Source organism: Balearica regulorum, chromosome 2 (assembly GCF_011004875.1).
Source record: "Balearica regulorum gibbericeps isolate bBalReg1 chromosome 2, bBalReg1.pri, whole genome shotgun sequence".
NCBI classification, from domain to species: Eukaryota; Metazoa; Chordata; class Aves; order Gruiformes; family Gruidae; genus Balearica; species Balearica regulorum.
In genome coordinates, this window is record NC_046185.1 from 162568532 (window position 1) to 162586353 (window position 17822).

General features: G+C 41.2%; 1 protein-coding gene across 1 annotated transcript in view; it reads right to left on the minus strand.

Annotated features, from left to right (window-relative positions):
* The window catches only part of OXSR1 (oxidative stress responsive kinase 1), a 96093-nt gene that overhangs the window by 14809 nt on the left and 63462 nt on the right, over nucleotides 1-17822 (minus strand). Inside the window, exons 6-11 of the mRNA XM_075746743.1 lie at nucleotides 11229-11338; nucleotides 7632-7733; nucleotides 4767-4900; nucleotides 2744-2792; nucleotides 391-456; nucleotides 5-127 (exon numbers count right to left, since the gene is read on the minus strand). Coding sequence (XP_075602858.1) covers nucleotides 5-127; nucleotides 391-456; nucleotides 2744-2792; nucleotides 4767-4900; nucleotides 7632-7733; nucleotides 11229-11338 — 584 coding nt within the window. The remainder of the gene's footprint in view (nucleotides 1-4; nucleotides 128-390; nucleotides 457-2743; nucleotides 2793-4766; nucleotides 4901-7631; nucleotides 7734-11228; nucleotides 11339-17822) is intronic.

The window sequence follows — 17822 nt, forward strand, 5'->3', positions numbered from 1 at the left end:
TCACCCTGAGCTGTGAAATTGCTGCTCTGCCTTCCTCACTTTCTTCATCCAGTTCATCATCACTCCATTCCCAGCCACCATCTTCAGTCTTATGAAGACGTCCGCTGGAACCTGGGACTCTCCGGACCTACTCAGCACAAAGACAGAAAACTGGTATGTCAAGTAGACAGTTTCTGCAATTGATTTATTTTTTTTTTTTTTTTAGGAGAAATAGCACAAGAGCATCTTCAAGTTGCACCATCTGCCAGGGCACTTGAGCATTTTAATTGAAATATCTAGCTCTGTATCTAGAAGATGCTGTACTACAATAATTCTCATTAAAAATGTGAACACAAGCATAAAAAAACCCAGTATGACTGTAACAGCAAGAGCCCAGGTGGTTTTCAGTACCTTTTTGGATCTTTCAGTGATTGTTGGTGCTCTCTGCAACATCTTCTCTTGTAAAAATTCTTTATTCTGCAGAAGACAAAACACCAAACATTTGCATTGCTGAAAACGCCCTTTTATTCCTTCAGTGGCTCCAATAAACTGTTAAGCTATTTCTACCAGAAAGCATTTTACATGTTTCACCCCCATTCCCCTAAGAATATTAACCACTTTCTTCCTTTGGACTACAGCATATGACATTTCATCCTACATACCTTTTAAGCTAGCAGTGGCACTTTCCCTATGCAAAGTGATGGGGAATTAACAATCAAGAAGTTGTATACTATTCTGTCTGATTTACTGGGGAACATGCTTATACTTATTATATCCCAGCACCCTGCTGAGACATTTGGCATTCTTCCATTCACAGATACTACACCACCTGGATCCAGCCACTTTGCTTTATCTTGCTCCCAAATTTATGCCTGTCCAACTGTCAAAGGCAACCCTCAGATGTCAGGCAGGGCGGGATGCAGGAATCTCTATATGCTGGAGTAAGGAGACTCAGGAATTAGGGCAAAAGGAGTTAAGAGTGGCTGAAAAAACATACAGCACGTGACGTTTAGAGAGGAATGTGATTACAACAGACTAAAAATCGGAAAACTGCTGTGATGCTTTACTGTATTAAACTTCCTCTTCGGCAAGCTACTCCGGACTGGCTAACGTGGGCTCCTGAGCGTACGATTTTCCAACCGCTTGACTACAGAGCCAAACTACTGGCCACAGAGGAAGAAGGTAGGCAAGCGCCCTGGCAGTAGCACCAGGAGCTGGCTGGGTATTTCAAACCACACTAGTGAGGTTGGATAGCTCTGCTGTCTCTGCCCATGAAGAGCCATCACTCCCCCACGATGGTTTCTTGCACACAGGATGGAGAGTCTCAAGGCAGACGCCGTCGCTTCATGATAACTGGCTCTCAGCATTATCACAACATACTTTTACGTAACACAGATTGTATTTAAATATATGGTTCAATATAGACATAGAGAAGTTGGACTCTTCTGTCCTCAAGTTACAGCTGTCAGTTTGGCAGTGGCTGATGTACGAAAGTAATTTAACACCGAATGTTAACTGGCACACATTCTCACTTTAGGTGCCGGTTGAAGTATTGCCTCATTTACAATAAAGTTAATTTTCTATCACCACATATGCTAATATGTTACTCTGCAGCAGCTTAATGAAAGCATGAAGGAGATTTTACACACAATGAAGTAAAACATGAACCAGAACTCCCGTAACCAAACGGAGAAAGGTCAGCAATGTGTAAACCATCTTGTCACTTTGGACACCAAGCGTGTATCCAGTGTACAGATGCAGATATTCAGTTGCCTAAAATCCTATTATGGACAATGAAAATCTAGTTAATACTGTCAAGAGCCCAGACATCAATTAAACTTGCCCTAAAGCAAACTCCTACATTTCATAAATTGGATCACACTCTAGACTTCCTTGGTTGCACTTGTTAGATTTCTGTCAACTTTAATAAGACACCCGGCTTCCTCTACAGATACTTAGATGTGGCCACTTCCATTTAAGCATCTTAATCTGGTAGGTGAAGACTACTTTGATTAATTAGTGATGCTGCTGTGCTATCCAAAGTACCAGATATCTTTTTGACAGTTTAATCTGTGTTATGCTATAAAACCCATGTATTTTGATCACAAACATGCCACAGAAAAAATAAGCAAGCACAAAACATGTCCTCATTCCCATGGAAATATAAATTCTCCCCTGTATTATTTCCATCTGTCTCCCCCTACAAGATGTTGCACGCTGCATGTGCACTAAGCTCCAGGCAGTAATTACATAAATGCTCATCGGCAGTTCACTTCAAGGATAGAAATGGGAGTTTCCTACTATTCTATATCACAGGATCTTCGCTTTCCGTAAGGCAACAGAGGGTGAAATAATTTTAGGTAGCCCTCCACACAGTAGGCCTCATTCATTGCTTTGCATACAGACTGATTGTAGAGTTTACTTAAATATGTTACATTTACTGCCACAGAGACCTTTATGGTTGGACACGCAGCCAGAACGGCACCATTATGAGAGAAGAAAAAAACCTCCAAAGCCACTGAAAGACATTTAAATGCTCAAGAATTTCTAGATAATTTCTCTTAATAGCATCATACACAAGGAGGTACAGAGGAGGGGGTTCATTCTGGCCGTTCACAATGACCCATTCAACTCCCTCAGCTACGCTGGCCCTAAGTGAAACAGCCCACACTCACGCCAATAAAGCTGTCACCATACCTATCGTACTTCTGAAAAGTCCTCTCCACAGCCTCTGCACAGATCAGTTTAGGAAGGGTTTTCTTACCTTCGCTTTCGTGAAAAATTTGTGTCTTAAGAGTTCTGCTGCTGTCGGTCTGTCAATAAAAACAGATGTAGAAAAACCAATTATAAATGCTCCCTTTCAACACGACGGTCTTCCAGGTTGCTGCAGCCTGTTGTAACATGGCATGCCAGAACGGCATCGGTTTCTCCTGCACAATTTCCCTAGAAATCAGTCAATGCATTCCAAGTAATTTTTACACCATCAGTCTTTTAAACACTCAGTGTATTCTGATCAAAGCCTATTCTGTTCAAAAGCAATGAATAACTCAGAGGAGCGGGGCAGGGGGAAGTTGCTCACATTTTCATGCTGAACTCAAGTTTCTTAGAGCCAAGTTTGATAGGATCCCAAAAATAATTTGCTCAAAATTGAAATAAAGGATCATCACCTACAGCAGGAGTGCAGTATTTGCCATGTGCAAGTAACAGAGCTATTTCTGAGATACGTGATTATATATGTAATTAGCTCTATGAAACACAGGCAGGATGATCAACCTTTGTTTAGTAGAAAAGGAACAAGTACAAACTATTTTCTCCTTTAAGTTAGGCTTTAGGATAAATACTGGAAAGTAAAAGACATCCCTTGTTCAGTTTAGAAGGAGCTTTCTAACAAAAATCATACACCTTATAGCAAGGGAGCCCCAAAAATAATTCAAAAGCAATTGCACTAAATTCTCCTCTTTGAGGACCCACACAATATGCATAAGCATGTCTGATTCTGCAAGTTGCTCATTATGGGCTGGCCTCCTGCTCCCATAGTCAGGATGATGACAGTGGCTGTTAGTGGTGCTCAAGAAGAGAGAAGGGGCATGCCACGATTCAAAGTGATTATATTTAATTCTGATCAGCACACGTTCTAACCTGCAGGGATAGGATATGCTTTAGAAAGGAGAAAAAACATCATGCTGGGAAAAAACCCTGCTATCAGCATTTGTCAAGCACTTCACTGGATTCATTAAGCATTTCAAGTGTAAAGCTTGTTAGAAGAGAGAAATCCCATCTCACGATGCGTGAGAAGCCTTTGTTCCTGGTACAAGGGGGAACTGAAAAATGTCTTCATTATTATTATTTTATGAAGGGACTTCTCCCTTTCCAGAATCAGTTTGCTTACTGAGGAAAAAAGAAAAACTAAGAGGTATAAAAACTGATCTGTGGGAATGCTGTTTCTTTACCTTTGCATTTTAAGGAACACTTTTTAACGCAGGATGAATATCCCTTTCAACAGCTTCACTGAGACTGGCAAACACTATGACTGTTCTCTACAGAAACAAATCTGAGTTCTCCTATGTGACAGGCTGTGGGTTTTAAACAGCATCGTAGACAGCCAGACCCTCGCACAGCTTTGAACAATGCCCTAACATAACAACTAATGCTATCCCAAGAACCACAACACATGCACCACCCCCTCAGTACTATCTCTAACATCACTGATTAGTCAAGCTACTGTTACAAGGAGACTGAAAGTGCCATCAGGTCACTTAAGCAATCCGCATTGATGAAAATATGTTGGTAAAATTTGCCAGTATTTTTCCTAATTTTTCCCCCCCTCCCAAAGCAAATATTACTTATAATTAAACAAGTCAAAACTACACAGAAACCCTTCTTGGCACTGGCAAATTTTTAAAAGTTTATTTTTGAAGCTTCACAAGTAAACAGATATTGCCCAATATGTAATTTCTGATTTATAAACACAGAGAAGTTTTGACAGTGAACAAAACATGAACTGCAGTCACCTGCTGGAGGTGGCAAGGGGGAGAATGGCACTACACATGCAGTGGACTGGGATGCACTCTCATTAACCCAAATGGAAGGTGTGTGCCCTGGCCAGGCACAATGCCAGACATTTGTCCGTAAAAATAAAGACAGCCAAGAGAATTTGCTGCCACACAGCAAGATTGCTGTGTTCAGTGCGACTGAAAGGCTGGAGGGGCAGAGAGCTTTAAAAAACATGGAATACAATTAGTTTTGTGGGTTTGTTTTAGTTTTTTTTAAGTTCATTCTGGTGTTACCTTTTTTCTGGGTCTTTTTGTAGGCATGATGAAATCATCTTCCTAAATGATTTCCCATACTTCTTCAGCATCTCCTTATCTTGCACACCAGTTTCCAAAGATGGAGGATCATTTTGTAGCGTCAGCATTAAAACCTGAAAGAATTATGTCTACTGACAATGACATTTTTCTTGGCCTTTGTTAGAGACAAATCTTGAGAACACTGTATTTTAGACAAGCATTTTCATCAAACATCTGAGTCAACAAGGACTGTTTCATTACAACGGCTCTCTGAGGGTAGCCTGAGCTCAAGACTGAAGTTTCTTACAATTTAGACTGTCTCCTCCCACTCACCAGACAGCAAAAACTCACCTACCTTTTCCTCAAGGCAATTGCAGGGTCATCACTCCTCTTCCCTCTGCTTCCCACAATCATTAACTTCGTAGAAAAAGTTTTTTTCAAAACCTTTATATCTCTGCCAATTCTGACTGTCAGCTGAGAGGTTCAAGACTCGTACAACAGGATCTAGAAAGGGTTACCTCCACCTCCTTTGCTTGGGAAGCCAGACTAATTTGTAGCCAACAGTTTATGCTACAGTTTTCCATCACATCTCCTGGCCCACATTGCAGTGTACGGGCCAAGCACAGGTCAGGATGTGCTTTCAGGCCCATTTGGTGTGATTAAAGGTGTAAGCATAGCAGAACTTCTACCAGCCTTCCTTGTTTGAGATAAGCAGTTGTGCAAGGCATTTAATTTAAAGGCTCTGTTTAGATCTCCCTGAAGGTATTTCTTAGCTAGAAATTAATGTAAAAGCAGAAGGGAAACAAAAATATACAAGGGTTCACTTCCATGTACCAATGCAACAGCAGGTGAAGACATTTCTCACACAAGCAGCCATCAAGCTAAACTGATTATTTCTTTCACATCACTCAGATATTCTGAAGGAAAGGAAGCAAATTACTTATTTCCATTTTCACTTGTCACCTACATACAGATGAATATCTATTTTTAGAAAAGGAAGCAGCACACAGCACATTTAAATAGCTTTTAACAGCTATATTGCTTAGGGCAGCAAGAGCCCATCAATCTAGCTGAAATTGTACAGTCCGTGACAGAATTCCCTGCTTTTTCCCCCCATCTCCTTGGAGGATCACTTAATGCATGGGTCATTTTGCTGCATAACAAAATTAGTCTGCAGTGAAATACAATTGCATTCAATAAATAAAACGCAGAAGTTCTCTTGCAAGCTGCACAACTGGAACCCATACCTAATAAAATCAGAGACTCACAATTCATAGAATTATACAATCTTAAGGTTGGAAAAGACCTCTAAGATCATCAAGTCCAACCATCGACCCAACAATGTTGGCCTTATTCTATGTACTATATGACAACACACAAAACTAAATAGGCAATCTTCGTATTAAAAGCCATAACCCATGCATTCAAACCACAATAAGCAGAAGTACGGCTTGCAGAAGCTACTGCAAAATGCTACCAATGATCACAGCACAGAAGGAAATATCAATGAAAACAGCAACAGCTAAAACAGCAACATGTTTCCCTGAACTCACTGCTCTGCCACAATCACTGATATGGTACGAACTTTAATGGCATTTCTAAATTGCTCACCTACTCAACAGTCCCTGCACAGAAGTGACACAAATCTTTTAATTAATACTGTTCTATGAGAGTTAAATCAGTGCAAAGTCCTGGCATTTAAAGCGATACACAGATGTCCCTGTTCGAACAAGTTAGGAGCTACTGGATTCCCAAATGGTATTGTAATTGAGAGGTGGAGATGCACCCAGGTCCTACAGAGGTGGCACCCACCTTGCACATTCAGCAGTTAAAAGACTCAGAAAAGGCAAGCTTGCTCCATGACATGCCTAGAATTGAGGGACTTGGCACCCATAGGCATCATATCCCAGGTAAGAAGTCTAACCATAAAGGTTAGAAAGGGCTCTCCACCCCCTCCTGTTCGGTTCGAGGGAGTACACATGCCAGGAGGAGAAGAAAAAAGTGACCTTCAAGAGGGTGGGAAGTACAGAAGGGACTGAAAGTTTTGTGACTGAGACAGGGCCCCATCAGATCTCAACGGGGCCAAGGAAGATGGTATCAAAGCTCAGTAGGAGGACAGGATGCATCAGACCTCAACTGAACCTCTGTTAACATGTAGACTCCCTGAAAGAAAAGCATGTTGGAAGCAGCTCCTGGTTCCAGAGTCAGAAAACACGGAAAGTTAGCCGGACTACGTGACAATCCAAAGTAAAAATACTTTTTAAAAATTTTGAAAACTGTCAGTGTTTAAACAAGAACACTTCTTCCACCTCAACTTCAATACAATATTCATATTGCCAATACCATACTATTTCATACTGATGTGGTACTTTCCAGAAATGCCCCACCCTGGTTCAGTGATTGACAGGACTGTGTTGGCATTAAACAAAATAAGATGTTCTTTTGGATCACTGGTAACAAGATTTCTGAGAGGTATCGAGAAGGATTATCAGTGCAGGAGAAGGAACGGCTTGCCATCTCCATGTCACTGGATGTCAGATAATGTTTTCTGAATCATTATTTATATCCCTAAAAACATCTGCTGCCTTCAGAGGCTCCAGGACTGAAACACACAGCACCTCCCTCAAGATTGGTGACCCTGGCGAGACTCAGGATCTAAATAAGAACTGCACACTGTTTCAGACAATGCTGATGAAGTAGAATATTTTTAAAAGGTGACTTCAGATAAATCCAAGAACATTGTGATCCACAAGTGCAAGTTGAAAGGACAAACTCTTCAACAAAGCCTGCTGGCCAAATTCTTGGAAACACCCACAAGAACACACTGATCCTTTATCTTGTACAAGTATCTGGAGACCTGCTCACCTTCATCGGAGGGTATTTATGGTAAGGAGCTGCCCCTGTAGCCAGTTCGATAGCGGTGATCCCAAAGCTCCAGATGTCTGCCTTGAAATCGTATCCTCTGACCTGAAAAACATTAGAGTATATTAGCACATGCCTCTTGCTATCCAACACAACAATTCCTTTCTTTAGCTTATTACATACAGATCCTTTTGGCCTTTCCTTCCATTCCCCTTGAATTTGGAAAGACCAGTACTACAGTGTTAAAAAGATGGCAAGAACACTTTCTCCCTCTCCTCCCCCTGGCTCCTTATACCTTCGAGGAGGTGTTTTAGAAGGCACAGTCTGATGAAAATCATGATTGTGGACTGTGCAACTAGGACTGCTTCGTCATAAACCTCGCCATGTGTAGAACATAAAGGGGCACTGGGTTAACCCAGTCTCCAACTTCTACACAAAGACACAGAAAGTCATTAAACAGCATAATGAAACTCTCACAGTTAATAGATGGACTGTTATCCCCTTGGGACATATGCCTCACAACACTTTTAGTCAATCGCTTAACCAATCTGACTGCAAACATGCTCAATCCTAAAACTTCAGTACACCCCAGTTCAGTAAGAAGCCCCTCATGCCTGTCTGCACACTAGTATTTCCCTCCACTAATTAACAGTAGCTTCTGCACTTGACATTAAACACAGACTTGTACAGGAAAATTTATAGCATTTACTTCCCCTCATGCACAGGAAAAAATATTTCATATGCCAAAGCGGTTACTTCCTCATTATCGTTAGGTAATATTTTGGCACTTGCTTTCTCCGCTGCAGGGGAGAGACGTTATGTACTAACTTCAAAAGCAGCTACAAAAAAATCAAAGCGTTTTGGCTGCTTAGTACGGTTCTTCTCGCTAGACTATGGAAAAATGAATATTGAATGAAAGCTAATAGGGATATTGTGTTCAGCTAACCTAACAAGCTTTAGAAAGACACTCATTGTGATGAAGCCAAAAACATTCCCCAAACTACCTTTAAGATGATCTTGAATTTTGGCAAACAAACAAGAAATACTCTTGCACTATTTTTCATGTAATACTCCAGCTGAACTGAAATTTATTACAGCAACAGGAGTTTATGTCTTGCACTAATTCCATCAACTCTGTAGGCATCATTTTCATGAGCCTTAAAGGTCTGAAAGGCCTCTTGAAGTGCCGCAGTTTATGGGTGCCATGACTATGAACAGATTTTTAAGTCATTTAACTAAACAAGCACAGATATCTAGTATAATTGAAAAGAATAGAGTGCAGGAAGAAATACGCTGCAAGGGTTTGGGGTTTTTTTTCCCCTATCACACTGTTTTTAGGTTTTGAGAATAACTTTGGGATATTTTTTAGCTTTAACTTTCAGTTAGTGTTGTAGTACATCCGTACAACGTACAGCTTCCCATTCCCCGCTGGGGTTTTAACTTTTTAGCAAAGTATTTTCTAATTATATCATATAATCCTGTTTGCAAATAAAAGCTACAAAGTTTAAAACTGTCTAAAGCAGTTCATCTTGACACCCATCCAATGCATATTAGTTATCTCCTTGCAGTTAGTTTACATCAACAACATTTATTTTTCTCATCGACATTTTTTTTTTGCCATAAATCTGTCAAGTGAATATACATTAAAGGACAATGCCATGCTATCATGTATTAACATGCTAAAGGAACTTAATGATGTTGAAGTAAACCAGATGGAATTGGGTCGATAATATCTACATACAGAAGGCTAACCTACAGCAACCCCTTTTTCCTTTTTCCCCAGTTGGATATAGCAGCTCAGAGTGACACCTGCTGGAAGACAGCAAGATGGTATCAATGGACATAGAAAGATTTCACGTCAGCATCCAAAATACCTCCTTTACTATCTCATACTTGCAATGAGTTAGGTGTGGACTGCCTTCATGGAAGCGCTGGGACTCCCTAGAAAATCTGCCTCCTTCAGAAACATGTCCATTACATCAAGAGCTCCCCGCCTTTGTCACTAAAACCTTAATTTCCCCTTTTTAGCATCCTCCTCAAGATCTCTTTTTCCCTTTGTTGTCCTGTGGATTGCAGCCACTCTAACTACAATGAGCACGAAGCAGCACTGTTAGATCCTGGCCAGCCTGCTGCACCCTGTGCACCAGGACAGGTCACAAAGGACAGAAAAGCAAGGGATAACTCTGATCTGGTTTTGGAAACACCGAATATTCCATTTTTATTTCTTTTTAAATCAGCGTAACAAAAAAAAATAATCCAGGAGTACATGACAGTTCAGAAGCAAGTTTGCAAAGACCGCTCCTGACTTGGGGAGTGTGCCTCCTACTCTAGGGTGTTAGACTTGTTCTCAGGGATGTTGCAGGAGCGCTGTAACGCACCAGCGCCTCAATGCCACCATGGGGAGCCACTAAAAAGGCCAAACACTGAAAAACCCTTTTGTCAATAGTGTATTTAAGCTATTCCAAAAGTGTCTCAATTCCTCAAGTTTTAGATATAAGAAAACATGCATTAAAGTTCTACCACTGTTTTAGCTGCATTTCATGTTAGATATTTATACATGGGAGTCTTATTCAAGTTCCTCCTAAACATCAGAATACTTCATTGTGAACAGCAAGAAAAAAAGTAAGGAAGTGAGATTACTTTAATAAAGCAATGTTTTCCCAAAATATTTTTGTTTCAAAGATTTTTGGAAGGAAAAAAGAAAAACATTTAGATAGTCAGTTGTATTTCTGCTTGGTACACCTGTCACAAATCAAACCCTGAGTCCAGCCCTCTGTGAAACTGTTTTTAAAGGGATGAGGGATAATATTCAGAATGCTTATGGCACTGAACATCAATGCAATAGACAGCTACTGCAAATGCCCTGTCAGGACTGTGGCATAATTTTGTTTGTGGATCTTGCTCCGAAATGGGCAACAGTATTCTATATTAAAGTTTCCAGGTGGCCTTCATAAGAAGTCATGCAGACAAAGCTTCTACAGTTTAGTCTAGAAGTAGCGGACAAAAAGTGACCTATCTCCACCCAACGGGAAGAAGTATGACATCTTTCAGCTAGCCAAAAGAGCAGAAGAGGAAGGGGGAGAGGCAAGCATTCCTCAGCATTTACAGTCTGGATACTCAAAAGCCAAGAGAAACTAAAAAGCTGAATAAAGTCACCTGCATGTTATTTTCCCCTAATAACTCCCCACTCTGACATGCTGCAATTAGCTACCCAAAACTCTCGTATTGGCAAATGCGGAAGAGTATGTTACCAAGCTGTATATGTGCATATTTATCACGTGTGAAACTATTTATATTCTACCTCACATTTATGCAAGAGGGAGGGGCAGGTTAATCTTCTTTATACAACAGCTGAGCTGTCTCATCCTCACCTGAGGTAGGAGCCTGAAGAGAAGCAACAGGGCAAAAACCTTCTGAACACTTAATATTCCCCAGTACAAGCCTGGCTGCAATAGGCAAATCAAAGACAATCTTGTGGTTTTAAGAAAGCTTTACAGGATGCCAAATTATCATCTTAGTTTGAAGTAAATACAGCCATTGATGACCACAGGGAATTCTAGGTGCAAATCAGCTAAGAGGACACTAGGAAAAACAATTCACCTGTTCCATAACCTCTGGTGCCATCCAGCAAGGTGTGCCCACAAAAGTTTTCCTGACTTTATTTCTGGTAATGTCACCACCCGTGGCCAGAAACGCACTAACACCAAAGTCTGAAAAGAAAAGAGAAACAACAGATTTTATTAATAACACATCCTGAGCAAACTGAAGGGTTGTCCCCTCTTTCCCCTCATATTCCCAGCCATCTATTAAGTACTGGACCATACAGTCACGCATGAGGAGATTCCTAATAAATGAAGAACGAGCAACAGTTAGCTAAGAGTGCTGGTACAGGAACGGTCTGCAGTCCACCATTCAATTACTGGGGACAGCAGAGCTTTCAGCGCTGGCTGGCAGAGAGGAAAATTCCGCTTTCCATTACAGCCCACTGGTCACATTACAGCACGCCTGCGCTCCCCTGCTACTGTGCAAACCTCTGACAGCCAGTGCTTTATTTACATTTGTATATCTACGTAACAAGTAATAACTGAACTTCAATTCGCATCCTGTGAATAGTTGCGGCAATGAAGTCAGGTACATAAAAAGTTAGTAGACTTTATAATATTTAACTGTCCTACACTGCAGACTGGAGGTATCAGCCTCTTACTCTGGATATTTTATTACCAGAATATGCTTTGCTTGGTAATCTTCCACGGCCGAGATGCTCAGCGCTTTGGCAGGAACTTGGACCGGTTCCAAATGATACAGCATCGTTGCTGAATCAAGCAGCACGTGCTGCTAACCAGCCCAACCATCCCAGAGGCAGCCTTACAGACAGGTATTCACACCCTGCGCAGCCTTACCCCTACTCAAAACATCTTTCACAAGCTGAAGGATGCTCAGGGATGCCCCATGCACTCACTGGTCATAGTATTACTGAAAGTAAATCATTCTTTTACATGAAAACTAAACTTTCAAAGACAACGCTGATGTTTTGTGCAATTAAGAATGACATGGAAAACAGGACCTGTGAACAGCAGCAGTAGTGTGTGGGGATAGCAATAGGATACAGCATGTTTGTTCAGAGAAGACCATTACAAAATATGACAACCAAGTCATTCAAGAGAGGATGGCAGACTTTCTTTGGAGAAAAAAAATAAAATAAATCAGGTAACAGGGAAACTGTAAACACAAGACTGTATAAATATTTCTTCTCAATTTGCTCCAAACTACACTGCTTATGCATTGCAGAATTGTAGACCTGTAATGGGTCATTCTCCATAACTCAATCTTATCCACACACCCCTCACTTTTGTTAAACGCAGTACAAGCAATCAAAACCTTGAATGCCATTTTTGAGATTGATGGCAGGCTTGGAGTCTCTATTTCACATAAAAAACCAGGAACTTACTGACCACAACTGGTTTGAAAATTCTTGAAACTCAGCTGACATAGTGAACTGTAAACGCAAAAGTCTTACTCAGAGGAGCCACGGAGTTACTCCATGGCGTAAAGATGTTATCCTAACTGAGGAATCAACTGCAACAAACAATCCCTCTCTACAATTTGCAAGCAATAGCATCCACGTGAGGACAGTCCCAAGCTTCCCTCGGCATCACGCCAGCAGTGCAGCAAGCCCCTTCTTACCAGTCTTTCAATATTTGAGAAACACCACTGAAATTCTCGCTCAGAAGAATAAGATGCTGAAAGCTTCCAGCTCACTTAGGTTAGAGGCTTCCAAGGACAGGAACTTAGCGCTCACTAAAATACTAGATGTGGATAACTGAAAGCTTACATTAAAGAAAGTTGGTTTAGCCCTGTGATTCCTATGCAAGCACCAGCAAATGCCCATCATTAGGGTTCAGCTTCTTCCAGACGTGCTGTCCTGTTCTCTTCCCTGTTCCTGGAAGCATCTTGTCTTCCTGTTAACCTTGAAGTTTTAGCATGTCTAGCTGGATCACTATCCCCGTCAGCACTGCAATCTGAATTTTTTCTGGAAACCCACTTTTTGCCACAGGGATTTTGCTTTGAGATCTTCCACATGTGTATCCACCATTCTTGCTTTTCTCGGAAAACTGAAGGAGAGCTTCCTAAAAGGTTCAGAGTAAATTACTTGCACTTTACCGCTCATTACGGGAAGTCTCGCAAGATCTATTGTTCTAAACACAAGAGCAATTAGAAGTTCTTTTAAATAAGATAATACTAATAGAAGCTTGTCCAAGTGCCATCAGCATATTATTGTGATGTGCTGTATTTGAACTTGTGTATATTATCTTACCTCAAGTTTCCATGCAGTCATTTTGAGGGTAAAGGAAATGCCATTCAAAGCAAAAGCATTCCAGCAGTAAAAACACAAGCCCTTTACAAAGCACAAGCAGCATTTACCACATTTCACATCAAACATGGTTTACAAATTCCAGTTGGAAATCGTGCCCCTACATCTGCCATCTGAGGTCAGCAGAAAGCTTAAACGGAATTAAATTGTATTCCGTTACATGGTTGAATTATTCAATGTTTTCCCAATCAATTTCCCTCATTTCCAGTGGGCTAAAAGAGGCACAACCAGCCTGTGCTACTCTGCTGTACGGAATGACTTTGAAACAGTTTTCTCAAATGTCATCTTACTAACTTTATCCAAGTCCCAGCTATTAAGATAAGAATGTGCCTGCTCTCAGGAAATATCTGCAAAGCAATAAAATAAGATCCTAACTACAAGTTAGGGTTCAATTCTTACTTCTGAGCAGCTGGTAAGATCTGAGTCTTATTATCTCTGCCACTGTTACCTTACCCTCGGAAAGGCTAAAACAGAATTAGGTCATTGCAAATGAATTTAACTCTAGAAAACGGGAAAAGTCATGAAATTCAAGAGGTACAATAGTGCAGAAGTGTTTACATTTGTACTCTTCTTTGGCAGTTTGCACTTTATATTGGCTCACTACAGCGATGACAGGAAAGGACTGCATCACCAGAAACAGGGAGGAATTGGAAGTGTTTGGACCTGGCTTGCAATATCAGTAACCACCACTGCTGGGAATCCAACTGCTGTCAGATATTCTAAAGGAGCCCAAAAATTGCAGACTTCCAGCAGTCTGCTAGCAAATAATAGTCTCCAGGATGTCTGGATGCAAGTTGTGCATTTTTTTAATCATTTTTCTGAAGCCACATAGAAAAGATTCATCCTGGACCTGTTTCAGTGATATAAACCAAAGACTTCTTAAAAAAAAAAAAATCTCAAGACTCTCATATCACAGCAAAACCAATCCAGAATGGAAATGACAATTCTGATGATACAGGCTCTGCAGAAAATGTGGCCAATTTTGTCTTTTTCAGTTGAAACATCACGTGTTGCAAACCACATACTCTACCAAACACTCTGCAGTGGCAATGAAGTTGCAGACTAGTGCTTGAAAAACCATGGTATTAGGCAACAATTCCTGCTATTAAGGTATCCAAGTTCTCAAACTTGAAAACTATTCTGTCCACTCAGGAAATGCAAAAGCTGAAAGGATAATCTCTTACTATTCTGCGTTGCAGAAACGAAGACCCAGCCTAAACAACTCACTAACTCAAGAATGCTGTGGCAGGACCACATCACAACAGGTACCACCACTGCTCTGTACGTCAGGAAGAGATTTCCAACAGTATATATCTTAGATTGTTTCATCCAATACTAGAGGTCACACATTACAAATCATCTGTCCTTGGCCATCTCATATTGTAGCATTACCTTAATCCCAAAAAGCCTAAGTACCTGCTACTGGAGGTAGCTACCACAAGGGAAAGAAGATTGTGCACTGATGAGGAGCCAGGACCAAAGCCTACTGAAATCAGAACAGCTCCCACAAAGTTTGGTGGGTTTGGATCAGGCCCTAAAGCAGCAGTTCCCAATTCCAATGGGGGCAGAACAACTGAATAAACCAATCTTGACTTCAAACCACTCAGGTTTCTTTAAACTTCTGTAGCTGAGATATTATCCCTCCTCAAATAAAAATAGAAGCATTTCAGAAGACAGCACTAAGTGGTTTTTTCACTAGTCACCTTCCTTCTTGTTCAGTTACTCAGCATCAGAAAATATCTGCAGTTGTACTTAGTGTTTTTCTGCAAACCTCACAGCTTTTAGAGCACTGAGGATGAAATAAAGCCTGGCAAGAAAAAGAGGAAGGCAGTGGTAAATAGCAGTTTTGTGCTGAGAACGCAGCGGGGTGGTAGGATACCAGAGAAAAGGAAGATTAGAGAAGAACAAGAATCAAAAGCTTCTTTCCTTTAAAGGCTATATGGTTATACAGTGGTATTGGATCTATAAATACACACTTGCTCTCCCAATTTCTCATTTGTGAAGGTAAACCTCTAGAGTCACATCTATTTCTAATCAATTCACACACAGAACAGCAGCTTTATTTTTATATGCATCACAAGCTTAGCCTTTTTGCAGTAGTATGAAGGAACATAAAAGATGTACGAAATCTTTTGTGAAGTAAACGTAAAGATCACATCTGAAACAAAGCCCCAGCAGCACGTTAATAAAGATATGCTAATACGGCACAAAGTAAATTAAGGATGACAGGGCCCAGGCTGGGTGAAGCCACCGCCCTCGGAGAAGTTCACAAGTGTTTCAACAACCAAATAGTGCAACATCTCTTCAGGAAACACAGATATTGCAAGCAACACAAAGGATAAGTTACTTCACACCATGCTGCTGCAGGGGAGGCACCAAAACTCTCCACCAACCACAGAAAAATACTTTTCCCCCTTTTTCAAAAGAGAGAAGATGCTCAGGGGTGTCCATGATACACCACCAGCTGCTCGAGGCAGCCCTGCAACCAGCACCCCTCTCCCCAAGTTAGATTCTTGCCTTGCCCCTTGTTAAAGCAATTTAATCTCCCAAAGTTAGAGTTTCCTAAGGGAAAGTGGGGGAATGACATTGCCTGCATCATAACTCTATGTTTATGTAGAGCGCTATTTTAGTACAATGAATTAAGAGCAGTCAGGAACACAGCGAACCGGTGACAAGCTGGCATGGATTTGTGGAAAGTTACACAAATTCAGTTACACAAGTTTTGCCTGGCCTTAACTATCCCCATTTTATAAATAGATAAAGCGAGAGGGGTTAGGCAATTCGCCCAGTATCAATTAGCAAGTCCTGAACAACTTCGTGAAATCTCAATCTACTTCAACCGCTTGGTGACACGGCCTGCCCGGACACGGCAGGCGCACTGCGCGCCTCTTGGAGTACGCGTTAATAATCCTGACTGGTTTTAAAACCCGAAGATATTGTGTTACTGTCCCTGCAACAGAGAAATCCCACACGTGGAGGGACGGGCACCTTTCAGCCTTCAGCAGACCCTTGCTTCTTCACATTCAATCATGGAAGGGTGGGTGACAGCATTATTTAATACCCCAGAGGATAAAAATCAGGGGAGGAAAAATTAAAAAAAAAAATTTACCCTGCACCCAGTCTTGGTAGGACACTACTATCGTGCCGTGGTTGGAGCATGGTTTGTACCGAGCAAGTCTCGTCCACCCTGGGAGAGTTTCCCTCAACAGCTCCTCAGCCTTTCCCATCCCTTCCCAGTCTATCAAGACTCTCACTTCATTTCACAATAACAGTTAAATAAACTGAAGAATATTCAGCCTTGCTTACTGTGAGAAGTCATCTTCTGGTTTATGCAGTAATATTAGTACCGACGCAGTTTATGTTGACAAAATGTGTTTTAGACTGCATGCAGCTTTTAGACTCCAGGGAGCTAATAAATGCCAGGGCAAAGAGGTTTTATGCTCTGATTAAAAAAAGAAAATACAATAATTGCCATGGAGAGGCTGGAACACAAAAGAACACTGCTATCTCAATTTCCATTGCAACCACCGTCAGCACAGCCCAGAACAATGCTATCTGGGAGACAGTCCTGCTCTCTCCAGAAGACAGATTAATTCAATGCGCAGGAAAACACTTCAAACTGAGAAAATGATACCCTCTGAATTGTAACAGGCTCCAAAAACTTGGTACCAAGCCACAAGCCCAAGCCAGTGCCATTGGGGATTTTAAAAAAAAAAAAAAAAGTTAAGATTGATGCAAACAGCATCAGTTTAGGTCTTACTGGTCAGCCAGATCTGTTAAAGGCGATTTTATACGCCTTGGTTCAGCGGATGCACATTTTGAAAGCAAAAGGAGCTACATAGTTAAAAATAGACAGAGCCATAAGTAAAAATACCAAGTTCTAGGTCTTGGGGAAGAGTTTGAAGCTGGGAGTTTGGGCAGGCCATTAGAGGAATTTTTAGAATTCCTACTTGGAGCAAATGCCCCTGAGCTCACAGATTTCTCCTCTGTCGCGTTACCTGCGCCCACCTCAGCTCACGGTGCTCTACCAGCAGCCTTCACGTCCGACACACAGCCACCAATTCCGAGTTACAAACAGAACCTGAGAAATGTCGGACACACCTCCCTCAAGTTGCATTTTCCGTTCAGCCTTAACAGAACTGCACAGCCCAGATTAACAAAAGTCTTTTAGTTTTCACTGGTTATAACAGTATAAACCTGCAGCAGAATTTTGGAATTCTGTAACAGTGAAAGTTTCCCAAGTGATTAAATTCACTGACATGTTGTGAAGGTACAGCCCAGCACTGGGGTTTCCTCCACCACAGTGTCAAGTATTTTTTTTT